This window comes from Fusarium odoratissimum (genome assembly GCF_000260195.1).
Source record: "Fusarium odoratissimum NRRL 54006 unplaced genomic scaffold supercont1.14, whole genome shotgun sequence".
NCBI classification, from domain to species: domain Eukaryota; kingdom Fungi; phylum Ascomycota; class Sordariomycetes; order Hypocreales; family Nectriaceae; genus Fusarium; species Fusarium odoratissimum.
This window is the reverse complement of record NW_022158700.1, coordinates 908,300-927,898: the sequence shown is the minus strand read 5'-3', so window position 1 is coordinate 927,898 and position 19,599 is coordinate 908,300. Positions and strand designations below refer to the sequence as shown.

The 19,599-nt window shown below is 44.7% G+C and overlaps 8 protein-coding genes across 9 annotated transcripts; 5 read left to right on the top strand and 3 right to left on the bottom strand.

The window, feature by feature from the left end:
- Positions 1-3,820: 3,820 nt before the first annotated feature.
- FOIG_09172 (uncharacterized protein) lies at positions 3,821-7,938 on the bottom strand (the record flags this gene model as incomplete). Its single annotated transcript, XM_031209364.1, has 4 exons — positions 3,821-5,065; positions 5,149-5,268; positions 5,368-7,462; positions 7,529-7,938. 4 exons carry the CDS (start codon positions 7,936-7,938, stop codon positions 3,821-3,823), a joined length of 3,870 nt encoding a protein of 1,289 aa, XP_031061401.1.
- Positions 7,939-8,312: 374 nt separating this feature from the next.
- Positions 8,313-9,839, top strand: FOIG_09171 (uncharacterized protein; the record flags this gene model as incomplete). Its single annotated transcript, XM_031209363.1, has 2 exons — positions 8,313-8,649; positions 8,893-9,839. The coding sequence occupies 2 exons, from the start codon at positions 8,313-8,315 to the stop codon at positions 9,837-9,839; spliced, it is 1,284 nt and encodes a 427-aa protein (XP_031061400.1).
- Positions 9,807-11,008, bottom strand: FOIG_09170 (uncharacterized protein). 2 transcript variants are annotated; one of them, XM_031209362.1, is made up of 4 exons: positions 10,666-10,993; positions 10,469-10,601; positions 10,162-10,402; positions 9,813-10,102 (listed from the first exon to the last, which is right to left on the bottom strand). In XM_031209362.1, the coding sequence occupies exons 1-3, from the start codon at positions 10,856-10,858 to the stop codon at positions 10,174-10,176; spliced, it is 555 nt and encodes a 184-aa protein (XP_031061399.1). In that variant the 5' UTR covers positions 10,859-10,993; the 3' UTR covers positions 9,813-10,102; positions 10,162-10,173. The 2 variants fall into 2 exon arrangements, with proteins under 2 accessions (XP_031061398.1, XP_031061399.1); XM_031209361.1 differs by having other exon boundaries at positions 9,807-10,402; positions 10,666-11,008.
- A 784-nt stretch (positions 11,009-11,792) lies between these two features.
- On the bottom strand, positions 11,793-13,566 carry FOIG_09169 (uncharacterized protein; the record flags this gene model as incomplete). Its single annotated transcript, XM_031209360.1, has 5 exons — positions 11,793-12,333; positions 12,405-12,460; positions 12,518-12,910; positions 12,985-13,252; positions 13,328-13,566. 5 exons carry the CDS (start codon positions 13,564-13,566, stop codon positions 11,793-11,795), a joined length of 1,497 nt encoding a protein of 498 aa, XP_031061397.1.
- Positions 13,567-14,104: 538 nt separating this feature from the next.
- FOIG_09168 (methylisocitrate lyase) lies at positions 14,105-15,178 on the top strand (the record flags this gene model as incomplete). The annotated part of the gene is made up of 2 exons (XM_031209359.1): positions 14,105-14,284; positions 14,343-15,178. 2 exons carry the CDS (start codon positions 14,105-14,107, stop codon positions 15,105-15,107), a joined length of 945 nt encoding a protein of 314 aa, XP_031061396.1. The 3' UTR covers positions 15,108-15,178.
- A 721-nt stretch (positions 15,179-15,899) lies between these two features.
- FOIG_09167 (uncharacterized protein) lies at positions 15,900-18,049 on the top strand (the record flags this gene model as incomplete). Its single annotated transcript, XM_031209358.1, has 6 exons — positions 15,900-15,933; positions 15,998-16,116; positions 16,180-16,560; positions 16,641-17,078; positions 17,160-17,419; positions 17,478-18,049. Coding segments are annotated over exons 3-6 (1,272 nt in total). The 5' UTR covers positions 15,900-15,933; positions 15,998-16,116; positions 16,180-16,558.
- Positions 18,050-18,317: 268 nt separating this feature from the next.
- Positions 18,318-18,870, top strand: FOIG_09166 (uncharacterized protein; the record flags this gene model as incomplete). The annotated part of the gene is made up of 2 exons (XM_031209357.1): positions 18,318-18,323; positions 18,373-18,870. The coding sequence occupies 2 exons, from the start codon at positions 18,318-18,320 to the stop codon at positions 18,868-18,870; spliced, it is 504 nt and encodes a 167-aa protein (XP_031061394.1).
- Positions 18,871-18,921: 51 nt separating this feature from the next.
- On the top strand, positions 18,922-19,215 carry FOIG_09165 (uncharacterized protein; the record flags this gene model as incomplete). The annotated part of the gene is made up of 1 exon (XM_031209356.1): positions 18,922-19,215. The coding sequence occupies one exon, from the start codon at positions 18,922-18,924 to the stop codon at positions 19,213-19,215; it is 294 nt and encodes a 97-aa protein (XP_031061393.1).
- Positions 19,216-19,599: the final 384 nt, after the last annotated feature.

The following is a 19,599-nucleotide window of genomic DNA, read 5'->3' as shown; positions in this document are numbered from 1 at the left end:
TGACACTTCGACAAGCTCAGTTACACGCCCTACGCAATCTGCCAACAATAAACCTAGCACGGCTTAGTTTATCCACAGTTGGAAACCAACCGTCACAATCTATAACTATAAATTCTATTATCTCTATAAAGCCAAACCTCTATTTAGGTAAATCTGCTATATTGCCTTATAATATATAATATTAATAACCCTACCTTTTAAGTAAATTAATTATAAAATAATCCTCCCTAGAGATACTTTTAATTAACCTAAAAAGTAATAAGAAAATATCTAGCTATATAGCTATAAAAAGTTTTAAAATACTTTAAGAGTATCTTAGTAGGATAATATCTAAGCTTTATAAGTTTATAATAAATATTATAACCTATTTATTACTACTAGCTCTTAAATAGTCTGCCCTTAGGAGTTTAAGATAAATCTATTAACTGCTAATATAATTAATAAGTAAGTATAATAGATAAATAAGTATAATAAAAATCCCTTACCTTATAATATTTCTATTTAATTAAATACTTCTTAGCTATTAAATATATCTTAATTATTAGATAAAGCTAGAATCCTTCTTACCCTTTAAGCCCTTTAAAATAACTAAAAATTAAGCCTTTAATATACTCTAAATATATATAAGGTTAACCTTTAGAAGCTATACTGCCGCTAAGCTAGTATTTAATTATAATATAATACTATCTAGAAGTTATAGAAATTAATTAATTTAAAGGAATAAATAATAATCTAATTTATTCTTAACTTAGATTTATAAGGATTTCCCTAATAATTATATTTTATAGAAGAAATAATTAATTCTTTACTTATAGATTATAATATATTACCTATTAATAAGTACTAGGCTTATAACTTTATAAAGTAATAACTAAAGCTAAAGATATATTTATTTTAGAGATATAATTATTAAAGAGCTAAATATAAAGATCTAATTATTATTTATAATTAGTTTAGGCTTATATAAAATATAATTATAAAGTATAATATTTAATTAGATAATATTTAAAACTTTAATAAGACTAGCTTTATAATAGGCCTTATTATAGCTAAAATAGCTATTATAGGTTTAAAAATATAAAAAAGGCTAAAATTAATATAGCCTGAAAACCAGGAATAAATTATTATAATTTAGGTAATTAATATAAAAGGTTAATTAATTATATTATTTATTATTAGTATAGGCTAATATTATCTTATTAATTAATACTAAGAATATAACCTCCTTAGCAGTTAGGTTATTATAATAAGCTAAAATAGGTAAATAAATAATAAGCTAGGTCTTAAGTAGCTAAAGTACTTTAATTAGTTTATAATTAAATAATTAAATACTTAGTATTATCTCTTAATTCTTAATAATTATAAAAGCTACTACTTAGCTAATTTTAAGAGATATTATAAGGAGAATAAAATTATAATACTTTATATACCTACTTATATATCTTATTTACTTTAGCCTCTTAATATTAAATACTTTAGGCTATTAAAATAGGCTTATAATTAAAAAATAAAGTATTTAATTCAATACTTTATAACTTATATTTTTAAGATTAAGTTTTCTTTTACCTTTTATATTATATTTAAAATTACTTTTATAAAAAGTAATATCTAGGGGGGCTTTAAAAGAGCTAGGCTTACTTCTCTTAACCTAAAAATTATAATCTTAAAGCTTAATATATAATTATAAACCCTAATGCCTCCTAAGGAGGCTATTAAATTATTAATATTATAGGCTTTAAAGACCTTAAAAATAATTATTAAGACTTAATCTTAATTTAAATACCTTAGTAATTAAATTAAATATTATTATAATAGCTCCCTAAAGTTAATATTAAAAGCCTTAAAGTCTCTTATAAAAAGAATAATAGCTATAATATATAAGAATATACTATTAAAAGCTAAGGTCTAAAATCTTTAAAATATAAATAAAATACTAAGTTAATACTATAAGGTAAAAAGGATTAAATTATAGAAAGAAGAAATTATAACTATATAGAAAGTATTATAAGTAATTAATTAGATAAATATTAATATATAAGTAGTAGCCGAATTATTAAGAAGTAATAATTAAGGAAGGTTAAAGTAATTAGGTAGTTAGTGCTATAATATATATAATAAGACTAAATATAATATAAAGACCTATTAGATAATAATTAAGATATTTAGAGAAGAGTATAATAACTAGTTTTAATTAATTAAATAATTAGTAGTATTTTTAAATTAATTTAAAGTTTAAAGGCTAGAATTTTTATTATACTTACTTATCTATTATACTTACTTATTAACTATATTATATAATTATAAATTTATAAATCTAAGTTAGCTATAAGATAATCCTATAATATAAAGAATAGCTAGTAGATTTAATTCCTTTGCCATCTTATCCTATATAATGTTATTAATAACCCTATAATTATAGTGCTAAACGGGGCATATATAATAATATTATAATATAGCTAGGGCTATTACATAATGCTGGTATTTATATGGTGTTTCTTAATATCTACTAAGCACAGCAGCTCGAGGACCTGTTTCAGTTGTTTATCTAATGCGATCAGTTGGAGTCCATCTCTTGATATAGAAGTAGATCCAGAGGGATACACCCACCATTTCGTCGTTCTTCATTCTGCTGGACGAACGATGCAAAACCATGGCGAAGGTCGTTCAGTGAGTGCCTGTACAAATGATCAGCACGCCAGTTCAGAGTTCTGTGGTATCTGTAGAGAATTACGAATTGTCAATCGATAGCGCCAAAGTGAATGCGCCTTTCTGCCTTTCCAACTCCTCCACGAGCTCCTTTGTCTTTTCTTTTTGAAATGGCCACTTCAGACGTTGATTCTGAACACGACCACGTACCTATGCTGAAAGCAAAACACGGCATAAAACACCCAGAATAAGCCCAACAAATTAAGTCACGCCCGACTATCTAGCGTGAGTCCCGACAAGGCATCAGTGACTGGTAATCCGTGATCGACTTACCGCAAATCACGGCAAATTTATACTAAGTTTCCAGCTCTGCCAAAAATACGGGGATAATCACTGTTTTATTTAACTCTATTAATACGGCTAGACCTCTTACCTTAGGATACTTATTATAATTATTATAATATGTTTTACTTATTCATTTTATAAAAAGAAAAAAAACTAAAAAAACATAAAGATATATATTTTTTTTTAATCCCTAGGAAGTTTTTTTTTTTTTAAATATTTTCTCTAATTTTAGATTCCTCTTTTAATATTTTTATTAGCTATTACATAAAATAAAAACTTACTACTAGTAGTTTAGCCCCCTTACTTATATCTCAGATTACTCTCTATATATATTCTTATTTATTTATTAATTTATATTAGAAATCCTTAATAGTAATTTAAGTTAAATTACTACTAGTATTTTTATTAAGAGATATAACATTAGCTACAAATAATTAAAAGCTATTATTACATAATATATTCAGGAAAAACTACTAGGTTAAGTTAAGCAGAGATATTTACCTTGCCTATGATAATAGCCTATTAGTATTAAGGTCTTATCTTATTATACCTTCTAAGCTAGTATCTTACTTTTCGCTGCTAGCTGGCGCATAGGGATATTGGACATGACATCGAACACGCTGACTTCCACCACAGCCTCCTTTGCAATCCAGTTTCTGACTTCAACGGCAACCAGACTATCTACACCATATGAACTCAGCGGTTTCCCTGTATCAATGTCGTCTTCTGGTATCATCATCAACTTAGCAAGGCGCTGTGCCAGAGCCGACGTAATTAAATGCACAGCCTCATCGCCCATCTGACCGCAACGTACAAGTTCATCACGGAGTCACACAGACGCGGACCCTCCAACTCCAGAGCCAGCTGCAGTCTTCCTGAGAGCCGTGAACCGCTGGTCATGAATCCAGTACCAAGCGTCGTCTTGCTCGTTGTACGGAAGGCCGCACATGACTTGCGGCGGGTGGGCGTTGGAGCCTTCGAGAGCCGTGGCCATAAGGCCGTGCAGATTGCTCTTGTGCATGACCTTCAGACCCATGGCCTTGACGTGGTCGACATATTCGTCATGCTCGGCTACGAATCCTACACTCAAGAGGTATCCAATGTCAATGGTCATAGCGCGCAAGCCCTGACTCCGTCGGAAGGCGGCGAAGTAATCCTGGAAGATGTTGCCGCAGCCGTAGTTACCCTGCCCGTGGTGACCCATAATACCGGTCAGAGAGCTGAGCATGACGAAGAAATCGAGATCCTTGGGAAGCAATTCGTGAAGATTCCAGGTACCGTGGACCTTGGGTCCTATTGTTGTCCGGACGTGGTCGGCCATCATCTTGTCAAATAGAGTATCCCTCAGAACCATGGCACCAGTAACACAACCCTTAATCTCGGGAAGATTCTTTGACTTGAGGTCATGCAGAACTTCGGAGAGATCTGCCTTGTGGCTGACGTCGCAGTCATAGCTGTAGGTTTTCACGTCGTAGGCTGTCTGAAGCTCCGACGCAAAGGCTTTGTTCACTTCGCTGCTGGCAGCAGAACGTGAAAGCAGGACCAGATGTTTGGCGCCCTTCTTAGCGAGCCACCGGCCAATTTCCTTGCAGATACCGCCGACACCGGCAACGACATAGGTTGCGTCGGCATGAATGTTCACATGAGGTGTTCGGGGCATGGCAGGGACCATGTCATCGTCTTTAACACTTACGACAACCTTACACATGTGCTTGCCGGCCTGCACGTGGCGGAATGCCTTCTCAACTTCGGCCATACTGAAGAGCTGCAGAGGGGCGATGGGCTTGACGGTACCATCATGGATAAGTCTTGCAGTCTGCTTCCAAAGCGCCACCGCACGAGGTGTGGGATTGTTCTCGAAATCGAGGAGGTTGACACCTATATAGGTCTTGCTATCAAGGAATGGCTTCATATCCAGTCCGGTGTTGGCAAAAAGATCTGCCTTTCCAATCTCAAGAAATCGACTAAACTTCGCGAGACAGTGCCAGGAAAGGCGGAGAGCTTCGCCAGCAAGAGATTTGAGCACAACATCAACGCGTTCCCCTTCGGTGGCACGATTGACAGCCTTGAAAAGCTAGTATCGCGACTGCTGAAGATATGGTCGTCAGGAATACTATAACGATCTTTGACAAGCTGCCGTTTCTCTTTTGAACCAACTGTCGCGAAGATCTCGGCTCCCTTCTGCTGAGCGATCATGAGAGCAGCCTGGCCGACACCTCCAGCGGCGGCATGTATCAAGATCTTCTCACCCCTGATGAGGTTGCCAACGGTTACGAGCTAGTAATAGGCTATCAGAAAGATCAAGGGCATCGAAGCAGCCTGCTCGAAACTCATATGCGCAGGAATGGGGATAGCTCCCTTAGCCGGGAATCGAACAAAGGTAGCAAAGGTGGCGCATGAAGCCGTCATGACGTGGTCACCAGGCTTGAAATCTCTGACGGCTGATCCCACGCGGGTGATGACTCCAGAGGCATCGACTCCCAGCTTGTCCTCAGCAAGGTTTCCTAGCGCGACGAGGGCAACTTTGAAGTGAAGGCCTACAGACTTCACCTCGATCTCGACCCAGTCCTCAGGCAGAGGCTGGTGGTAGATCTCATCCTCGTCCCATCTGAAGGTATCCAAGAGGCCAGGTGCCTTAATGGTGAGCTTCAGTGGACGTCCGCTCCTCCTGAACGACACAAGCTCAGGCTGGCCCTTACGTTCATATTTACGCAGAGAGTTGCCGACGTCGAGAATCCTCTCCACTCTAGGCACGTACACGGTGAGATCGCGGGCAGCATACTCGCCGTCAGACTCATCACTAAAGGCGTGGATTGACGCCACCTTGAGGACAATCTTGGCTGCTCTCACAAAGTCGACTCTATCCGCTGTCTCAAAATCGAGGGTGGCCAGGCGGACTCCAACATCCTCATTGCGAATCGCCCGCGAAGGCCCAACCATGAGAGACTTCATCGGGTCAGGGCAGTCCATAGCAGCGCCGCCGGTAATCCAGAGTGTCCCATAAGAACTCCGGATAATCTGGCGGAGTCTTCCCCAGTTCTCATCCGTCAGAGTCGCGAGCACAGCGTCCTCCCACTCGGCAAGGCAGAGGCAATACTTTCCGGTCACACGAGATTTGAAAACATCATCCCACTGTGTGATGGAGACATCGTGACCTGAAGACTCAAATTGCTTCTGGATGGATTGCGCGAGTTTCTGCGAAGAGACAGAACCTGTACTGATGATAACGAAGGAATCAGGCCCCGATGCTTTCTGCCATGGCTTGGTCGAGATAATCAGCGACACCGGCTCCTTGAAGGCTTCATTGCCTCCGACAATGTCGATATCGACGCCAGAGAAACCGGCGCTGGTCAACGCCGCCGACCACTCATCAACATCCAGGAGAGGTCCGCCAGAGCGACCATCGTCCTCGCCGAGCCACCAACCACGGAGGGGCCCCATGATGAAGCCACTGAAGATTCGTTTAATAGTGACCTCGGACAGCACGAGACGACTGCCGGGCTTAAGCAGACACTTGTAGTGGGTAAGCGTCTCCTCAATACTCCTGGTGGCATGAAGAACGTTGGCGCAGATGATGAGATCATAGCTCTCCAGGCTGAATCCTTGCTCGGTAGGCTCGTTCTCGATATTGAGAGCTTTGAACTCCATGATGGATGCGTCGGCGGAAAAGCGATCGGCAGCCTCGGCGAGGAATCCTGGAGAAATATCTGTAAAAGAGTACTTGGCAGCCTTGGAAGTTCCGTCAGCATTGCGAAGTCGCTCCAACACATGGTACGTCGTCCCACCAGTGCCAGCGCTAATCTCCAGGATCTTGACACCAGGGCTCTTGTCAGCGACCAAGCCCACATATTCAGCGACGTGAGTGTTAAAACTCGTGCCAAATGCGCCGCGGTAAAAGTCATACAATAGATCACCCTCTGTCATGACTTGCAAAGGCTCGACCTCACGAGTGAAGATGCGGCTGAGGTTATCTCCGATTCGGTCGACCATCTGAACCGTTACGTCGCCGCTCTTGGAGAGGACGATGCTTGCACGCGAGGATTCCATTTCAGACGTAACTTGGGACTCAGTAGTTGGAAGAGGGGGAAACTCCTTGACGGTGTTGCGCATCCACTCGACATAGAGCTTCCAGAACCCGTCCTGGGGCACATGCGCCTTGCCTTCCTCGCTCTCGAACCAAGCAAGACAGCGGTAGACATAAACAAGGCAGACAAATTCGAGGTAGTCAAGAACAGATTCGTCATCCTGGCTCTTGAGAGTTCGCTTGTAGACCAGGTCTTTGATCTGCAGTGGCTCGAGCAGGTCCACGTCCTCGTGCCAAGTCTTGGTAAAGCAGCTGGCCCTGGCGTCTTGACCAGGCTGTTGCGTGCTGCCGCCATCACCAACCGATGCTAAAGAAATACCTTCCACGATAATCATAGGCTCTGAAAGGTCCTCGGAGATAGTAATGGACGACTTCCATGTATTGTAGCTGGTCCTCTGAGCCGTGGAATAACCATGAAACCTGGTGCGCGGAACTGTTTAGATCTTTGCTGACACAAAGATGCGATCAAACGAGAAGGGTACGACTGCCTCATTGAGAGACTGGTCTTCACCGCTGATAGATGGGAACAGAAGGTGAAGGGCGGAGTCGAGCGTGGCTGGGTGGACCACGAAGGGATACTCGAATCCCATAGGCATGATGGCTTTAGTGTCGGGGATACTTATAACGCCGTAACTGGCACTCGGCCCTGCAAACAGCTCGGTCATGTTGCGGAAGGTCGTGCCGTAGTGCATGCCGATAGTTTCCACGGTGTCATACAGGAAGGCTCGCGCCGGTCTTTGGCAGTTTTCCTTGGCCTGAGCAAAAGACTGCGCGTATCTCTCATTCTCAAGGGCAAGCTCGTGATTCATGGCTGGTGAGAGTGAAGATTTGTATGTATGTGACAGATACCAGACCGCGCGCATGGTGAGGTCGAAGAATATGGAATTGCCGCCGTAGCCTTACAATGGCTCGGCAGATGCATCTAAGCGCATCCATCGTAGGATCGATTCCGAGATGAAGGGAGAGATCCGTAGCCCTAGGCGCAACAACGTATATGACCACAAAGGCACCATTTTACATCGAACGCTATCGCCGATGAAAAGGAACCGGAGAGGAGTCTATGGTCTGGCAACTGAGGTGGTCAACCACAGACAACCATGGACTTCTATTTCGGAAAGATCTTTGACAAGGCCATTAGCTTGCCCATGATTCCATTTTTTATTGAGAAGCTTTTTGAGCGCATCCCGCTGTACATTTTGCTACTAGCTGTCCCCTCTCGATCCATCTGCTCAAATTGATGTGTAAAAATGTACCCCGTGCTCATAGGGCTCGACAACGAGGCTGTCCTCCAGTGCCCCTTGAGCTATCCAAGTTACCCTTTGGAATTGACACACTCCTCGCTTCCCTCCGCGCAGACCGTGACCAGCGCACACCAGACCACGTCGCCAACCGCTTCGCCGCCCTGGGCGTTTACACTTTCCGTATGTCCATCTTAGGCACCACCAACCTCGTCACCGCGGACCCTCGCAACATTCAAGCAATCTTGGCATCTCAGTTCAACGACTTTGGCATGGACGCCACGCGAAGTACAAATCTGAAGACTGTGTTGGGTAGAAGCATCTTCGCGGCCGATGGTGCGTCCTGGCGCGCGGCACGAGACATGATGAGGCCATGATTCAGTCGTGACAACGTATCGCGGCTTGACCTCTTTGAAGAACACGTTCAGACTTTTTTTCGCTGAATCGAGAAGGAGAAGAGTTCAACCATTGCGGACGGCACCTGGACTGGGCCCGTCAGCCTGGCCGCGTTACTCCCGTCTCTCACATTGGACTATGCGACGGAACTATTCCTCGGTCAAAGCTCATCCACCCTCCAAGCATCTCTTGATGGAGACGATTCCCACCCTGGAATGGAGTTCCATCACGCCTTTGAGCGCATGGTGGCTGTCCTCGGCACGCGCGTCCGCCTACGCAGCTTCTACTGGCTCTACGGCACGCGCGAGCTGTGTTCATGCGTGGATACTCTACATGCTTTTGTCGACAGTGCTATTACCGCCTCAGATATGGCCAAAAAGGAGGGCTCTTCCCAGGCACTATATGACTTTCTTAATGTCCTCCACGAGCGATGTAGCGGTGGCGATGAAGAGGTCAGGGAACAAGTCCTTGGGCTTCTCGCCGCGAGACGAGATACCACGGCCTCATTGATGAGTTGGAAATGGTACTGCCTTCTCCGTAACCCTCGTGTTTTCGCAAAACTTCGCTCCGAGATCATTTCTACCTTTGGCTGCAGCCCTGATGGCCCTTCGGTTACGATGACGTTTGCTTCGTTGAAAGAATGCACATATCTTCAGCACGTGCTCTCCGAGACCCTGCGACTACACTCCGTTGTACCCTTCAACTCCCGCCGAGCGCTCCGCGACACGATCCTCCCAATGGGCGGCGGGCCGGACGGAAAGAGTCCCATCTTTATACCTGAAGAAACAGAGGTCAACTTCAGCACGCACGTGCTCCACAGGCGTAAAGACCTCTGGGGCGAGGAGGACGCGGACGACTTCGTTCCTGAGCGGTGGGAGAAGAAGAGGGGAGCCGCGAGCGCCGCATGGCATTTCGTACCGTTTAATGGAGGTCCGAGGATCTGCATCGGGCAGCAGCTCGCGTTGACGGAGGCCGGGTATGTTCTTGTCCGAATGCTGCAACGGTATGATGCCGTGAAAGGACTAGATGTTGACCTGACCCGTGATTGGCATAACTTCACCGTAGTGTGTAGCCCAGGAAGTCCCGTCAATAGGAATCAGGCCGTTCTGTGCCAGTTGAAGCTGGCTTGATAGAATAAATTAAAGTAAAGAAAATAAAAAAGAGATAAGTCCTATATATCTTAGGCTGTTATCTCTCTAATTGTAATCAATTTGGCTACCTGCGCCGTTGGGCGATCTAACCCTAGTTTCTGTACTATAAGAGCTATTCCAGTTCCTACTATAGTGGGAAAGCCCTTGTCTATCTCTATCCTCCTCTCCCCTTAACTACACGATGGATAGCTTGAGCCACATACTAAACATTGCCAACAGTAAGACCACACACTAAAGTACACCTACAAGGTAGTATTTAGATATACTAGTCCTATTTTAGCACCTTGACCTTAGCACACACCGACATGTTGACTTAGATAGGGTTAACATCAACCCAAAAGCGAGTGTCATCAGTCTTGTAAGTAGACTTCGAATCGATTTGCGCCTGGATCCACTCAACAGACTCACGGTAGAATCGAATATCCTCCGTGTTGGGGTTCGATAAGCCAGTAGCGCCGTTACGGTGACCGGCAAACCACTTATCGTAACCGTAGTATTCCTGGCAATCCCAACGGGAGGCAACATCAGCGTAGATATCAGAGCTGTGAGTGAATTGAGCCGCCAGTTAGCCAGTAAACGTGACGCATGCCTATTCCAACACCACTTACTTGAGCTTAGCACCGTTCTCCCACTGACTTTCGGACTGTCCTACAAATCCAGCTCGCTTGGCGCAGACACGAAGCATTCCCCAGTTAACCTTGAACAAGCCAAAGTTGGCCGCATCGAGAGTCTTGCCGTCGCCTATGGAAATTTGAATTTTAGTACGCCAGTCAGTAGATCCAACTTTGCAGCTGGGTTTCCTTACCATACTTGTAGTCCGTTGACATGTGTTCATCCTCGAGCATGGCAATAGCCAAGTCAAGAGTGTTGCCTCCAGCGTTCAAGATAGCCTGCTTGCGGGCACCAAGGCCAGAAACAGTGTAACTGCCACGGTCACCGGTAGCTGCGAGAGAAGCAGAGACGAGGGAAATAACAGTAAGGAGGCTGCTGAGCTGCATCTTGGTAAACACTTTGGTATCAAGGAGATGATTTAGATGAAATGTGTTGTATAGTTGATTAATCGAGGTGTGTGTTGTAGACTAATTAATAGTTAGATACTTAGATTTATGTCTTATATATTATTTCTGGTTGTTGTACAACAGAAAATTAGACTTCCAGTAACGGAAATACCTGCCCCGGACTCAAAACGGAACCACAGTCACAAATAAGTGGAGCAGGACTCGTTACGCGTCTTATGACATAGGAATGCCACCTGAAACTCGTAATATAGACAAGACTTAAAGGAGGATCATCAGATCTTAGAATGATTTGCAAGGGACCGCCCGGTCGGGCCGAACGAATAGAGTTTAAGGTAAATTGCTCCACCAACCAACGAAAAGCCGGGCAATAAAAGCGCCGCCAAATTTATTACAAATTAAAAGTAAAGTATCACTATAGTTAGCAAATCTCTCCTTCCTGCGGTCAATCGAGATGAGCGGAGAATTCTGCTATGCCTTTTTAGGAACGGGACTCAACTGTCCAAATATTAGCCTCTTTGGGAACGGAACTGAATTGTTTATTGAAGGTGCCTGAGGCATCTACCTTGTCCATCAGCCGGATCTGTCGGGTTCAGCCTCTTCCTATTTATAGTTAACCTATATATATTTATCTTAATATTATTTAAGTCTTAATTAATATTAAGAAAAAGCTCTTATAACTTTAGTTATTACATTAAGAAAATAAATTTTATATAAAAGATATATTTAATAAGCTTTAATAAAGGCTCAATTAACTTGACAATTTCCAACATCTTTAAATCTAAATTATCTTAGTGGGCTGTAATTGCAATAGTGCATCTGCAATTATTATAGAAGTCTAATGTTTACATATGTTAAGCTCTATTTACTTAATGTCGTAGAGATATATAAATTAATGATATTGAAAATACCAGACTTAGGTAGTATAAAGCTTAACAGTCCTACCAGACTGCTCTGCTTCAGTCAGCAGCCTTCTGTTATCCTTCTTAAGCAGGAACTTCATCAATAGGGATCCAAAAATACTGAGTGCGGAGAAAGCCATCATAAGCAGCATAGCCATGACGTATCGTGGCCCTTGTGATGCAGGGAAGAAGTAAGGGCTCCAAATGTTGCCTAGTTGCGAGAGCAAGTTCACGATAGCAGTCGAGCATGCTCTTTTTTCAGGCGTTTGGTTCAACGAAGAGGCTGCCCACGAATAAACTGCGGCGTTGGCAGCAAAAGCACCAGCGCAGTAGAAGAATGATGCAGCATATCTAGCGGAATTGTTGAGGGTTGCCACTGAAAGGATAAAACCTATGATGGCGAAGACCATGGGAACGCTGATATGGTATCCGCGCTCGTTGAAACGGTCACTTGAATAAGCCACCAAGAAGGAAACAGCGGCACCGAACAGATATGGAGGAGCTGTAAGGACTAGTGTGATGGTACGGTTACCGAGATTCATGGAACGAACGATACTAATGGACCTAAAAGGTTAGAGACCGGACCATACTGTTTTTGATGGTGGAAAAAAAGTGTTGGTACTGACGTGGGGAAGAAGTTGTTGAACCCATATGCGGTGTGATTGGCGCACAAGATGACAACCTGTGAAGGATTGGTCAACCGGTTCTTTCTTATTCAAGGCGGGGCTTGGAAACCTACAAAAATCCAAGTCCGAACATCTTTAACAGCAAGACGAAGACCGTGCCAGACAGACCGGTCAGCTTCGGGCAGAGACACGCGATCCAGCCCAATCCTTTGCATAGCTACCTGGCGCTCTTGTTCTGTCAAGAGCCATTTTTGACTCCCAGTTGTGGACTCAGGAAAGTCCGGAAGCAGGATGAAGGCTAAAATGGCGGCAACAACGCTACCGGCACCCTCCAGGATAAAGAGCCACTGCCAGCCATGAAGACCGGCGGTATTTGATAGACCCGCGAATATGCCTGCTGCAATAAGGCCGGAGAAGGCCGTAGCTATGACAAGACCTGAATAGAGGACGGCAGTGCGAAGGGCGAGCTCCTTTCGAGTGTACCAGGAAGAAAGCATGAAGAAAGCCTGTCACCGCATCCGAATGTCAGTGCTGGACTTTAGAGCTTGATGCTGGGACCCAAATCGGATAAGCGACTTACACCTGGAAAGAATGGTGCTTCGACAATACCAAGAACAAATCGTACGGCGATTAGACCGGAAAAGCTGGTCACCCCAGCAGTGGCAGCGGAGACACATGACCATACGATGACACAGCAAGGCAAATATATACTAGGGCGAACTCTTGTAAGGATCATGTTGGAAGGAAGCTGCGCGAGCATGTAGCCAACATTGAGGATAGATACTGCGATGTTGAATTCATTGTTGACGAGACCGAGGTCTGCTTCGAAGTCGTCAAGTCGTGCCTGCCTATGCGCGGAACAAGATTAGTCCTTGTCCAGTTGATGAACCAGGAAAGGGGACGCAGGGGAGATGGACACTGACGCGATGTTGTTCCTGTCGAGATAGTTGAACATATAAAGAATCCAAACCATGGGCATAAGTGTCATATCAAGCTTGCGAACAAGCTTTTTCTCGCTCTGCTTCCATTCAGGAGTTTCATGATCGGCAACGCCCATCTCTGACGGAGCACCCTTAAGATGGTACTCCTCATCCTGCATCTTGTCATGAACAGAAAGATGATTGTCTTGGGGAACAGAAGAGGTAGTCTTCTTCAGCGACATGTTAATAACGACGATGGATTGAATTGTCTGTGATGGAACAAAGTGGATGATTTTGATGAACTTGCTGAAGAGGTTATCGCACTGATGTAGACAAGATGATCTCTTGGATTCAGGGATGCTTGGTTCATATACCTATCAACATTACAGGCGATTCTCACCTCCGCTCTTTCCCAATCCCGCATCGGCATGGGCAGAAGCGTGCGGGGCCCCAGATTATTCGATCTGGGGCAGTCTAATGCAGGATTAGAAAGAGTGCGGGGATTGGTAGTCCGACAATGAGCGATGGACGCCGGTCGGACTGCAGAGAATGGGTGGTGGAAGGTTGACTGATCGGACTTGCAGAAGTCCGATCGGACATGTGGGTATTACGCCGGTTCGGAATGCTACTATTGTGATAATTTAACGAAAGGTTCATTTCATGACTTATTTAATTGCAGGAGCCTGCTCAATGATAGAATAAAAAATCACAACAAAACAACAGCTATACCATACAAGTCGATCTAGAAACAGGAAATCACAGAAACCAACATCTATCAACATGTCTCACACTAACGGGAGCACCAACGGTCACAGCAATGGGCACAATGCCTCATCTATCTCCAGCGCTACCAAACTTCGTCAGAGGCTGGAATCCAACGAGATTCTGATCGCACCGGGTGTTTACGAAGGTTTCAGTGCACGCATTGCACTTGAGGTGGGATTTGAGTGCCTCTACATGGTAAGACAGGCTCTTAACCTCTCAAGTAATTTTCATTAACGCTAATATGGCGATACAGACCGGAGCTGGCACTGTCGCATCCAAGCTTGGCCAGCCCGATCTTGGCTTCGCGTCCCTCAACGACATGCGCGAACACGCCGAAATGATCGCAAACCTCGACAATTCTGTACCTTTGATCGCTGATGCCGACACCGGCTACGGTGGCCCCAATATGGTGGCTCGAACCGTTGCGCAATATCACCGCTCCGGCGTTGCTGGCCTCCACATTGAGGATCAAATTCAGACCAAGCGATGCGGTCACCTTGGCGGCAAGGCCGTTGTCGATATCAACATCTTCGAACAGCGCATCGCTGCTGCTTATAAAACTCGCAGAGACCTTGGTTCTGACATTGTTATCATTGCCAGAACCGATGCTCTACAGACCCATGGTTTCGATGAGGCTATTCGCAGGCTCCAGGCTGCCGTCAAGGCTGGCGCGGATGTCGGCTTCCTCGAAGGTATCACTACAGAGCAAGAGGCTCGGGAAGTATGCAATATCATGGCCCCCACGCCTATGCTGCTTAACATGGTCGAGCATGGAGCAACTCCATCGTGGACACCTATTGAAGCCAGGGAGTTTGGGTTCAAGCTAATTATCTTCCCTTTTGCATCCATCGGCCCTGCTTACCAGGCTATTAAGGATGTATTCATTCAGATCAAAGAGACGGGAAGGACTGGATTAGATAAAAAGTTTACCCCTAAGAAGCTTTTTACTATCGTGGGACTGGAGCAAGCGACGGCTCTGGATAACACTGTAGGTGGCAGTCTCTATAGCAAGGTGTAGAGCTTAAAAGCTTTTCTGAAGAGTCTTAAGGCTATGAAGTAGTATGAGAATATTCTAAACTTTTTTCCCTTTAGCTTTCTGCTAATAGAGATCCTTTTGGATACTAGTTTATATAAAGTGCTTTGGCTCTTATTGTGAAATTCTGGGACATATCTGTCTTTGTTAATTACTTGCGTTATTAAAATTAAACGCCTGTAACCTATACGATAAGCAGGTGGATTAGATAAGCGAGTGGATTAATACACTATATAGCAAAAAAAACCTTACCTTATATTAAGTAAAAGCTCGATGAAAAACATATTATAGAGATTATATAGTTAAATAATATATATCTTAATTTTAGTTATTTTAGGCTTAGATTAAGCTTTTTATATGCTTTTGAAAACCTGCCTTTAAGGTAAAAGGTGGAGTGATTTACTTGCTTATTGTATATGTTATTCTTAGTTTCATAATTGAGTTATGTGTGTTTTTACGATTACTGGGTTTTGGCATAATTTAACACGTCATAGCGATAAGTGGCTTGGGGTTAGGCGCTAAATATCACTTCATCCCCGCCGCATCGGACATCCGAAATGTCCTCCTTTACATCCTACTCAGCCTCACGTAATTTACATCATTGACCTATTGCCAGTCGCCTCCTAATTTTGCAAATCCTCCGTCGGCCTCTAAATACTAAATAGGTTCCTCGGAGGAGACTATCGCTCCGATGCAATTATCTAGACGGACAGACGAGGAATCTGGATCTAGCCGAACTGAGTTCGGTGCCGATCAGGCCGATAAGATGTCCAGTCGGCGAAAAGCGTGTAATGATTGTAAACAGCAAAAAGTGCTGCCCCTCTCCCGCATTCCAACACTTTTAACACACTACTTGTTGCTGATTATCTACATAGCTTCGATGTGACCTTACCTCTGCCCAAGTTTTAACGGTGTCGGATTATTGTAGTCGGTGCAGACGTCTCGGACTTGCTTGTAGAATTGACGATGGCTTTCGTCGAACTAGAAAACGAAGGTAACGTCAAAGTCAAGTTAAGGCGCAAACTATGACGAATGGTCATTCTTACCATATCCGTAGGCAACCAACGGACCTGGAAAGTGAAATACAGAGCTTACGAGAGCAGTTGCGAGCCAGCCAGAGCAACACATCAACCTCATCCCAGCATAACGGAACCAACTGGCCCGTTCCAGCATCCGTTGGGACACCTGGTGTCGTGTTTAATACCCTGAACCAGACCGATACTGGCCTCAATTTCTCCCCAGTGAGACCCGATTCTACACCTGTATCTATAGATTTCCCAGATGCCACAACTAATGATGCGGATCTGCAATGTCTCACCACTCGTCCTGGTATCGAACCGCCAACTCAGCATCACGCCTCCACTTTCCCGTTAGCACGGCCACGAGCACTTGGTAACATAATTCTTCAAATAGAGGAGATTGACGAATTATTCAATATGTAAGTTAGTAAATTACTGGCCAGCCCTTTAGCACAAATCTCTTTGTTGCACCTTACCAATCTATTTTCTTCCGGCTTAGGTATATCAAGCACAACCATCCTTACCTTCCTCTCATCGACGAGAGGAAAAGCCCCCACGAATACTATGAAAGATCGGACCTGCTGTTCTGGGTGATTATGGCCGTGGCAGCAAGACGGCACAAATCGCAGCCAACTCTCCTACCCAGACTGGCTAGAAATGTGACGGAGCTGTTGTGGAAAACCCTGCGGTCTATGTCACACTCCATCTCGACCATTCGTGCGCTATGTCTCTTGTGTACTTGGCCATTTCCCACAAGCAGCAGCACGTCAGACCCTACGTTTATGCTTGTGGGTATCATGCTCCAAATGAGTACACAGATGGGTCTTCATTGTGCCTTCGATGCTCAAGACTTTGCCAAAGTTCCATTGAAGCTTGATACGTCCGAGTATTCCGAATGGGTGCAGACCTGGGAGGCCTGTAACATTGTAGCCATCAGGTTAGTCTTGGCACTAAGCATCTTCTAATTTCTATCCAATAAACCCTTGAACCTTCACTGACCTACAGTCGTTTCGAGTAGTGTGAGCATTGGCTGCGGCCTACCGCTATTTTCCCAGGTATACGAGTCTCCATCACCAAGTCAGTTTGAATCCTCTTCATCTGAGTCACCTTTTTATTTGCGCCTTCAAATAGAACGGTTCAGGCTTCGTGTCTCCTTATCGTTGGCGAGACCTATGCCGACAGGTGGCGAGGGCGCCCTGACGCGTGAACGATCCACGATGTATCATCTACTGAACTTGGATTTGGATGAGCTTGAGAAGGAATGTTCTGGGTCATGCGGTGAGTACTAAATCTCTACGTTTTGCAAATATCCGCATTTTCTCATCGTCCTCTCAAGACACCGAGTCTTGGTATCTCCAGGCTGCAAGACTCCATCTTCAGGCATTCTACCTTTTCGATCATTCTGCAATGGAGGCCTACAAAGACCGGATTGTTGGACTTTTCTCCACAGCCTACAATCTTCTGGACCTCGGCCAACGGCTTAATGCAAGACTCCAAGGCTTTTTCAATCACTGCCCTTTCTTTTGTTACCAGACATATGTCAACGCTGCATTCGTGCTGCTCAAAATTCTTACAAATGGGTTTTTCAACCCCATCGTAGATGCCAAGGCTGGTAAACAACTTCTTGAGTCTTCCATCACAGGCCTTCGGCAGATGAGTGTTGCGAATAACGATCTACCTGCTCGTCTAGGTGATGTCATCGGCTTCTTTTGCGCCCTTCCCGATCCCGCAGTTGTCGGAGGTGTCACGCTCATAGATTTGCAGTTAAAACAAGTCAGGAATAGGCTAAGTATGAGCGTGGTGTACGATTCTTTGTGGACATGGAGGAGGTACTTTCAAATTCATCAGTCGGATACTGATGGAAGTGACAATATACAAGATAAGTCCCACTCAAACCTTTTCCTTTAACACGCTGACATGACAAGGCACGACCTTTACTACATTCCGATGAAATGCAAACCATGTTAGGCTTAAACTACTCTCAGGGTACAAGTAGCTTCTTCGATATAGACTTTCTTCTATAATATATACCAAGCTCAATTGTTCACTTCACTATTTACTTACATATTGTCAGACATAACGTGTATTTAATCCATTAATCCAGATTGGTATATTTATTTTATATTCCATCAAATTCTGCCCCTTGCAGGATGATATCAGCCAGTACCCGAGGGGCATGGAAGTAAGTGCCACTTTGTCGCCAGTCTGCTTATATCTACCACGTCTAATAGGCGCCGCGTCTTTGGAGACCTCCGGCCGTATACGTGTCTCTTCGAAAGGTGTGCGAATCAAACACCGACTTTGATCGACGCCATCGGTGGCAACTTCACATCTCCCAGTATCACTGGCGCACATGGTCTTGTCCATTCAAGTGCGGAAGCATGTTCCCGTCTGCGGTCGAACTCGGGGATCACGTTCGCCATCACTACCTACCAAACGCGAGCGACGAGCATCTCAGCACCGTCGTGGCTCGCGGCGAGGTATCTGTTTCAAGTGACGTGACTAAAGAATGCCCTCTTTGCAGACAAGCTATTTCGGGCTTGAAGTCATACGTCAAGCACACTGGGCGGCATCTTGAACAGTTGGCTCTATTCGCTCTTCCCAGTATTGAAGATGAGGGACTGGAGGATGACGTCGAAAGTGATGAGCAGAACGATGAAGCATCTGAGCTGGGAGCTATCTCGACCGATGACAACAGTTGGGACGCTTCTTCCAAACCTCATGAGTAACCAGAATCAGGCGAGACAGATAAACAATCGTAATCAAGCGGCCCCCATGCTATGGCTGTCGGACACGATGGTGAAGGCGACGTCACCGCTGGCGAGACGCCAGACGGCGAAGCTCCCAGGCCATCAGCCGCCTCTCCTATCTCTTATGGTGAACCTGTAATCGAGTCAGGTCGAATGAAGTTCGATGAAGAACTCAAAGCCATGATAGTGGCCGAGGCTAAGGCCAAGCTCGAAGAAGAGAGGAAGGCGGCCAAAGCGGCAGCGGAGGCTGAAGCCGCAGCAAAGGGGGCTGCTGAGGAGCTGAAGAAGAACATCCAAGAGGAGACCAAAGCCAAGTTTGAGTAGTCCGCGAAGAAGGTTGAGCAGGCCCCGATTGGATTCAAGGAGTCAAAGCGGCTTCGCATTGATCCCTCCGACGAAGCCGGCCCAGTTGCCTAGAATGATCGGCCGATCGATACACGCTTTGCTCGCAGGCATCTATCTCTTGAGACATTGCGGACGTTCAATGTTGACTTCGACTTCGACGCGGACCCCGATTGCGTCTTGGTGAAGCGGTGGGTGCCCGAGTGTGAACAAGGCCTGATGTTGAAGCACACGAATGCATCCGTGAGAAACGGGTCAAAAATCAGCTGGAGGAGACGCCAAGCCGGAGGGGTGAGCATCAGTTTGAGTGGATGCGCAAGAAAGGCAGGCGGCAGACCAAGTCACCATCACTGCTGAATTACTTGG

Excerpts from the sequence above, each read along its gene's own strand:
- FOIG_09170 (XM_031209361.1), bottom strand. The coding sequence starts at position 10,858 with ATGCAGCTCAGCAGCCTCCTTACTGTTATTTCCCTCGTCTCTGCTTCT. Across the intron at positions 10,602-10,665 it reads GTCAACGGACTACAAGTATG|GCGACGGCAAGACTCTCGAT; the intron begins GTAAGGAAACCC and ends AAATTTCCATAG. Across the intron at positions 10,403-10,468 it reads GAGAACGGTGCTAAGCTCAA|CTCTGATATCTACGCTGATG; the intron begins GTAAGTGGTGTT and ends ATTCACTCACAG.